We start from the raw sequence: 9,076 nt of genomic DNA, 5'->3' as shown, positions 1-9,076 counted from the left end.
TGGATCATTGCTGAATTATTCTGAATTCCTTCACACTTCTGGCATTCCAATCACCCCAAGAGAGTTTGCAATTGTTATGGATGCCATCCCATCTGGTTTTAACTCTCTTAAAATGGACTGGAAAACCAGATTGCCTACCAGCTTTGGACCCTAAGTTAACCTCAGTTGGTAATATATGTTTCGCAACCACAACGAGGATTAATAAGTATATTAGTTCTTTATTCCAGAGAGATGTCACCTGCACCCCTAATGTTGTTCCCTATTGGCCAAACTTTGTTGATAACCTGAATTGGGGGAATATGGAACCTTCCTTACAAATACCTCCTTACGAATAAAGTATGAGAAATCTCTTTCAAAATGATACATAGGTATTCTGCTAAGCAATATCTCATAAGGTTTAAGCTTGACATATGTGTTAACTGTTCTTTATGTGGAGTATGTCCAGAAACAATGGTACACCTGTTCTGGCAATGTCCCACACCATCAGTTTCTGGAAAGATCTGTCCCGATACATTACTGTTAAACTTATCGCTGATTTTTCTTTGTTATGGAGGGATGTGCAGTGCTGTTTGGTCTCCATCTTGACAAATAAAGAAATATAGGTTACCTAATTAATCTATTGATCATTTTAGGAAAATATCATATTCACAAAGCCAAATTTAGTAATTCTAAACCTTCCTTTATTGCTTTTGGTAAGGAGGCGGAACAGTACATCAAATCCATCTATGATTAAAAAAATAGCAAGGCTGCTAAAACCATTCAGTTATGCTCTATCTATCTTTAATGTATTTATTTGAAGGCTCTGTTCTTGTCTTGTCTAATATTGTGTTTTCTGTATTATTGACTCTATTTGTGTGTCTTACTGTTTGTATCGTTAAGATTTAATAAAGATGTATAAAAAAATATATATATTTTTTAAAGTCCGCCGCAGGATGCAGCGAGCTGTACTTGGGCAGTTTAGTGACGTCATTGGTCTCGTCGTTTGTCTGCCTGTCCGATAGGAGGCGGCACACGCTTCCTCAAATACACTTGTTCATCGAAAGGAAGTCAGATCGAGTGTGTTGTAGGTCCTTTGGCGCTATCCCTGAGCAGTGATTCGGATTCATCTCTGTTATACACTATTTGCATCTAAAAATAATCTTAGTATTTACTGATCTCGGGCAGAGATGACACATTAATCAATTTATCGCGATATAAACCAGCAGGAATATAACCGAAGATCTAACGTTACGCAGGTAAAATGGGCTACACAACAATTCATTGCTTTCATAACAATAGTTTGACAAATATCACACGTATTAGACGTTATTTTAACTGAAGAGCATAGACATGGTTGTTTGATTAAAATAATAGTTGAGTAGTTGCAGGATTTGCTGTGCAACCAAAACTCAATTGTGTCTTGCGCGCGCGATATTATGTAAATTTAGATTTATCAACTGCAATTCATTTAGAAGAAACCAAATGTCGGCGTGGGCGCAGAAAGCTGGGGGCAGAAGACCACCACCAAAACATAGTGGAGGAAGGTATGTGAGTAACTTAGAGGCTTTGTTTCAAAACACTGAGAGTTGCCTCCTTCTGGGCTATTCTTTGACTATGTTCGCAACATTTAAAGCGTTAATATAATTTTTTTAAGTGCTGTCTAGCTTGGCAACTCTCTAGGTTTTAACACACAGCCTACGGTTTACATTTTTGATGGTATGTTAATTATAATCATGGTGACTTACTACATGCTGTGTCCCAAAACCTCTCAGATCTTTTCGAAGACCACCATATCCTATGAGGGAGGACAGAAAAGATGACCTTCCACAATCTGAGAGGTGACTAAAATAGTGTCATTAGTGTTATTTGTAAAGTCTATAAATCCCTTATATAGATTCTTCTTTCACATATCTGTTTCTCCCAAATATACATTTACTTCTTTGTGAGCGATTCATTACTGTTCTGATCTCCATCTAAACACCTTTCCCTCCCAATCATACCTCAATTTTCAGCTTTGAAAGCTTAGAAGAAGGGATTGACTACTCTGGCACAGCAGACTATGAGCATTCACCGCATCAGTCAACGGGTATTATTTTTCATATAATGGTTTTTCAATAAAGAACTTGATTTCTCACTGCTACTGTTGTTTCTGTTGTGGAAAATCTTTTCTGAGCATCTTTGTTTGTATCAGCTGTTTCACCTGAGGAATACGAGGCATCAATTCAACGCACTGCCATATATGAGAAGTTCTTGCAGCAGCTACATGGAGATGCTGCTAGACAGCCTGCAGACTGTGTCGTCCTGTCTGTGAATAACCAGAATGTGTGAGTATATACCTCAAGTAGCAGTAAAATTCTCTTGCATTATTATTGTGTGAAATTTGCTTCTTTTATGTATTAAATGGAAATACAATTTTCAAACTTTTTTCCAGAGTTGGCACATGAAAATATGGGACATGTTTACCCATTTTGTGCAATTTTAGTTTTCTGAAAAGTCTCTGTTGTGTGAATGGTCTTAGTTATTGTCAGATGTTAGACAGGTCGGATTTGTCAGGATTAAGATTTGTATCAGGAGCCATCCTTGAATTCTGCCGGATATGCTATTATTTAAATCATTTATGAGAAATTAAATGAAAATTAAATATGCCTTGAAAAACTAGTATTCTAAATGTTCATAATTAGGCAAAAATGTGTCCACTATTTAACAGATGTCTCTGCTTCTTAGGGTGTGTTCACACTTGTAGTTCGGTTCGTTTTGTCCGGACCAAAAAAAAGAGAACATTTAGTCCTGGTCCGCTTAGCGTTCAGATTGGCATTTTTAACACAGAACCTAAAGACATAGGGATATGTTCACAACCTGATTGGTCGGCGTTTATTACTTATATTTTCCGACGGAGCTTAATGAAAATCCAAAACAATGTTGTGTGCTGGAATAAATCCGCTTGTTGTATGTGTGTAGCTACATATGATGGTATTTTGACCAGCTGAGAACTCGTGAAGAGCTTGTAAAATGTGTAAAGGAGTCAAAACAGCGGCAGGAATCCCTCCGTCACACACATAAACGATCTGCTGCGAGAAGACACTGTTCTGATGCCTGTTCTGAACTGTGATGGGCAACATCGCGACTATGACGAGAAAAAACAGGTGTGCGTGAGCATTCTGTCCTTTTTAGGGTCGCAGCTTGTGACATCATGTCCCATTTTTGGTCTGTTTACATGTCTGGTCTGTGTTGCGTTCATATTTTATTCGAACTACACCAGAGTTCGTTTGCAAGCGGATCGAGACCCATCTTTTCAGCGGTCTCGGTCTGCTTGTTTGGTGCGCACCAGGGTTCGGATGGTACCGCAAATGTACGGCACTAACAGAGCAATCGCACCAGGGTACGTTTTAATCGACCCAAACATGCCAAGTGTGAACACCCTTTTTCTTTACAATTCACTTTCAGTCTCCTTATAATCCTTATAAATTAATAAATAAAAAAATCCACTAATATAACTATTTTACACTGCTTTTCCAGTGGACAAAAAAACAAACAAAAAAGATAATAAATGAAAATCTTTGAGCTTAAAATGAAACCTTTGAGCATAATATTTTGCCAAACTGTCTCCAAAAAGAGGTTAATTTAATAATAAATAAAAAAGTTTAAAAATGGATTTGTATGTTGTGTAAATTATATTTATCCAGCAAATCAAACACAAATGTTTACACCCTGTGGTCTCACAAAAAATCAAAAACAAGCAACCAACCCCCCAACAAACAAATTTAAATGCATGACTTCTGAATCCTAATCTCAAAGCTGCGGAAACACATGGTGGTACAAACCTTGCATCATTTTATGGTACCACTGCGTCATGTGTTGCATTCAATTTAAAATGAAAGGCTAAGGGAGTCTTTAGAGCCCTGCCCTAAAAACTGTAGAGATCGGAAGATCTAAATGTTCTATTTCACATTTCTAAAAGAGGGTAATAATAAAAAGTTTAAAACATTTAAAATATTCTCTTTAAAAAAAGGATATATATAGCAGGGATAATTTGTTTTTATTTGCATATGACTGATTTATTCGTGTACATTTTCAGTCTCCTAAACAAACTTTCACATTTTTTTATGAAAGAATAAATATGTCCAGACAATCCTTGTTCATTTAACAAAATACAATGGAGCCTCTTTGAGAAGTGGTGATATTCAAAATATTCAGTAATCAAGCCATATTTATATCAAGTAATTAGACAAAAACTCAAACGTTCTACTAACGAAAGGGAAAATACATCTTTAAACATGGAGGTTTTTAATTTACATTACATAAAATGCAGATTTCTGTTTTTAATAATAGACAATTATTGACACAAAATAGACAGTCCCATTTAAGTGATCTGATTAATATTTCTTGTCATAAATGTGTCGATAGAAGTATTTCAAATTTGAATCAAATCAGTTTTACAATATTTGAACACTATATTGGTCATTTAGTTGTGTAAATGTGTGTTAAATGATGATATTATGATGTAACTTACTTTTTAGTTAATATTTAAACAGTTTTCACTTATTTTTGATGTCTTTTGGGATTTATTTCTCTCAAAGAAGACTAATGCCACACACAAAAGCATTTATTCAGCTAAAACAAATGAAACAACCTAATGTTTAATATACTTTAATAATGCTAAGCAGATTTGTGTTGGTTTATTCATTATTCATTAAATCTCTATCCTTTCATTACTGTATATATAAGCCAGGCCACACTCAACAACCTCACATTTCCTCACGTCATGCCCTGAAGCATGGTTCTCAATAACCAGATCTCTTCTTCTTCTTTCAAAGGGATTACCCCAAATCGATAGGCCAGTGTTTGCAGGAACGTGGCCTCTCGGTGGAAATGCTTTACCTGCAGGTGGAATCAGGCCTGACCCGGGCCCTCCAAGATGTCCGCTCCGACGGTTCCCCCTTATGTATTCTCGTCGAGCAGACTAATGTAACACTCTCCTCGTGCACAGTAATCATATTTTCAGAGTCCCTCAAAAGTAAGTCCTGACTCCCACAATTTATCTCCCAATAAATCCACTTAAATGTACTTCAAACAATAGTTAAATAACATTATATAATAGCTACAGAGAAAATACCCTGGACTTGGTGGTGGGCATTTTTTTTAGTATGAACTAGTATGATCATTTACTCCTGTGATTGCACCAAAAAAACATGCATTGATATATTCTAAAAATATACTGTAACTTTCAGAACAGCCCAAAAAGATAATTCATTTATATGAACTGCAAAATGTGTCAATGTCATCTCAATGCAATGCAAACTTTACAAAAAAAAGCTGTTTGTGTATCTTGTGGCAGTTGAAAAAAACTAAATTGCAAACACACAAACCGGATCTTAGACTAGAAACATGCTTTGTTTTAAAATAGTTATGGAAAAACATTTTTCTTTTCTTTTTTTTAATAACCTCAATAACTGATTCCCCTCTAAAGTTTTTTTTTTTTATGTCCTTTGTTTTTAAGAAAAAAAATATTCACAATCCTCCAAATACAATAGCTTGTAGTTTTGCCCCGGTTTTACATTTTTTTTCACAAACATAATTCATAAGATAATTGTGAATGGTCCAAATAAGTTAAGCATACATTCTTTCCAAAAAAATGACATTATTATAACAGGTTTGGGTACAAATATTTTACCAATCAACAGTTTTTAAATGTTTAAATTGCACCATTAAAACCAAGCAATAATTCATCAATGTAGACACGCATATGTAAAAAAAACATCTAAACAATAACATCACATTAAAATAGATGAAATGCCCTTAATTCTGATATTATAATTAATGCCCACCACTTGATTTAAAAAACACTGTTAATAATATATAATGTATTTCAGATGTTTAATATTATTTTTATTATTAATGTTTTTTATTTTTATTTCTATAAAACCTCACCTTGCTGGTAAGTTCTCTGAAGGCTGGTATACACATTTTTTTTAACACATTTTGAAACTCTAGGCATCATACACCTACCAACTTACAGAGAAAAACTAAACAACTGAGGATCACACACTACCAGACTTACAAGTCGTTTCGAACACAACAGAACATGTATGACAAATAAAAACAATGTGTTCTAAAACCTGCTCAAAATATCAAACATGTTTGACATCCTCCGAATGGGCTTAAAAAAAACGGTCAATGTAGTGCATTCCAGCTTACCCTCACTTCAATAGTGAATCTATTAAAGTGCAGATCCATCCTTTTAAACGCGTGAACTGAATTGTCGAATTTTCCCAGTGAAGGAATTCGTTATTGCTGATTGTCAAAGCTGAATGACATTGTGAACAAGACCAATTATCAAAAGTCTAAAAGATTTATCTCATGCACATTGCTTCCTCATATTACACACAGTACATTTGGTCCAAAACAACTTTTCAAAGCAATCTTATTATATAAACTTCTAATCTGTTAAATGTCCCTTACTAAAAACTTACAAGCGTGCTCATGAACGTGTCCTTTGAGTGCATACTGAATTTGAATGTGGTAATTGGGTTAAGCAGTGGTTGCCAGACTGCAGCATGTTGCTGATGAGGTAGAACTCTTGTGCGCACTGCTTAGACTGCAGCGGCTCACACTGAGCGCCATATGTAACCCCCCTCCCTCCTCTGGCTGACCCTTCCTCTGCCTCTCTGCAGTCCATCGAAACATGCCCAAAGAACAAGCCATGGAGTTTGTGATGGTGGAGTTCAGGCGCTTGAGCGGTTCGCGGCGTGTGCTGGACCCCACGGAGACCGCGGCTCGGGCGGCTGAGCTGACGGAGGACTACCTGGAGCGTGGCAAGCTGGAGCGCCACACTGTTCCCTCTGCCACCCGCCACCTGCTCTTTCTCCTGGCCGAAGGTCTGCACCTGTACCCAGAGGAGCTCAGCACACTGGCGGAGTATCTTCAAAACCGCCAGGACCATCTGCGAGGTGAACATGCTTCCATGTCCTGGCCTAGTTACATTCATATTCATATTGTGTTGTCTTTATAAGTGTGTAATTCTCATGTTGCTCTTAATTTGCACATTATAATTGAATTTCCTTAAACTAGATGTATTTATGAATGATCAAATTCAATGCACATTTTAATTTATAATTATACACAATTTATTCCATTTGATTTCTTTTTTAAATGTAGAATATTTACTCTGGAGGTTTTGAAGCATTTCTGTTAATCCACCAAGCATGGACCGTCAATGATGGTATATCGGTCTGTCACTAGCACTTTATTTAAAATATGAATATAAAAAAAAAAAAAAATTGCATGTAAATAATTGTATTTATATAATTAATTTACTTATAGTCTTATTAATTTCATTTTGTCTTATTGTTATTATAATTTGTCTAACTTGTATATTAAATTAATCAAATTGTATTATATATATATATATATACAGTGTATATAAATATATATATAAAACATTTAAATTATGAATTATTTATATAATACATTTTATATTTTAAATAATGTATAATTATAAATATTTGACTTGCAAGAATATTTCTTGCTCGTTTCGTTTTCCATATTCCCTTGGCTCCACGCATCTGAAGAAAACGGATTGTTTTTGTCAATTTTAGAGCACAACAATTTTTTCTAATTTCTTCTAGTTTTTATAAATATTTGACTTAAATTATTAAATAATTATTATAATAATCACAGCCAATCTATACAATTGCATTGTGTATGCATTGTTCTTATTTCTGTATAGAAACATCTCTTTATTGATTATTTGTTCCTTTCTTCCTCAGTATCTTCCGCTGAAGTTGACAGTGAGGTTGCTCCTGTGATCAACAGCCTGCCTCCAGGGTTAGGAAAGCCTCCACCACTTCTGCCTGCTGGTTCTGGTCCACCACCACGAGAGCAGACAAACCCACCCTCGGGGTCAGGAGATGCACCCCCAGGACATCACATGGGATTGCAAGGTTTGTTTTTAGGGCACAGGATGATATAAAGTGCTAAATGGAAAAAGAAATGTTTCTTACTTAAAATAAAAAATCATACATTGATTTGTTGTACCTTTTTGTGTGGTATTTGAATACAGTATTCTCTGTGTTTCCAGGCTCATATCCTAAAACAAAACCACCTCCTTTGCTTTCAATGCATAATCTAAAGCCACCTTCCCACAGACCAACTGCCCCCCATAGTCTTTTACCTTCTCGGGCCCCTTCAGTCTCTCACGGTCCTTCATTTAATCTTCAGCCATCTAGAGGGCCAGTAGCCACTCACAGTCTTGACAAGCCACAACCTCTCTTAGGCCCAGCACCTATACATTGGCCCTCTCCCACCCGTGCCCCTTTGCTTGACACTCCGCCTCTTGGTTTCCAGTCCTCTAGAGGACTATTGCAGCATCCGGGCTCTCATGCATTGCTAAAGACGCCTCTTATCTGTGGACCCCCACCGCAGAATGGACCCCATGGTCCTAGAGTACCGCCACCTTCACTCAGGAGCCTTCATATGGGAGCCCCAACAGGTCAGCACTTTCTCATGTTCTCAAGTCTTTTTAGAGCACTATTGGTGTGGAAGGATCTGTCTCTGATTTTTCTTTTCTTTTGGTTCCTTTTTTTTTTTTTTACCAGGTTTAGGTCCGCGGCCGCCACGACGCCTGCTACCTTGATTCTCTCAGGACACCCGATTAAATCACAGGCCAATGTTGTCACGTGGGGACAGTCATTACATTTTGGACTTGTTTCATTTTTTTATTTTAGGGACTTGCCTTTTGTGTTTCTTTTAGGATCCCATGAGATGTTTAAAGATGTACCGATATGGAAAAAGCCACAGTGGTGTTCTCTTTATTTCCACCGGTGTAAACTAATTTCTTAGAATAAATCTGAAATATTTCAGTGACATAAGTTGAGTTTTCAGAATGTGTTTAACAGTTCTATTCTCTGTACAATGATTGGATGTATTTCAAATACAATTTTTGGTATGAGGCAGTGATATAAGGCTATTTAGAATTTAGATGAATGGTAGATGATTTTTGACTAAAATAATTTTTTAAAATAATTATAAAAAGCATAAAAATTGTTCATTAAAAAAATTCTTAACCATTTACTGCATGATTTTTTTTTAAGAAGATATT

At 36.1% G+C, this 9,076-nt stretch overlaps 1 protein-coding gene across 1 annotated transcript; it reads left to right on the top strand.

The window, feature by feature from the left end:
- Positions 1 to 1,027: 1,027 nt before the first annotated feature.
- si:ch211-216l23.2 (uncharacterized protein LOC565061 homolog) lies at positions 1,028 to 8,846 on the top strand. Its single transcript, XM_056261134.1, has 10 exons — positions 1,028 to 1,235; positions 1,452 to 1,523; positions 1,752 to 1,817; positions 1,992 to 2,065; positions 2,171 to 2,303; positions 4,794 to 4,993; positions 6,651 to 6,926; positions 7,746 to 7,919; positions 8,057 to 8,467; positions 8,574 to 8,846. Exons 2-10 carry the CDS (start codon positions 1,462 to 1,464, stop codon positions 8,609 to 8,611), a joined length of 1,434 nt encoding a protein of 477 aa, XP_056117109.1. The 5' UTR covers positions 1,028 to 1,235; positions 1,452 to 1,461; the 3' UTR covers positions 8,612 to 8,846.
- The last annotated feature ends 230 nt before the right edge of the window (positions 8,847 to 9,076 follow it).

Source organism: Rhinichthys klamathensis, unplaced genomic scaffold, assembly GCF_029890125.1.
Source record: "Rhinichthys klamathensis goyatoka isolate OS25496 unplaced genomic scaffold, OSU_Roscu_1.1 h1tg000181l_1, whole genome shotgun sequence".
NCBI lineage: Eukaryota > Metazoa > Chordata > Actinopteri > Cypriniformes > Leuciscidae > Rhinichthys > Rhinichthys klamathensis.
The sequence above is the reverse complement of the archived record's forward strand: the minus strand, read 5'-3'. Positions and strand labels throughout refer to the sequence as shown.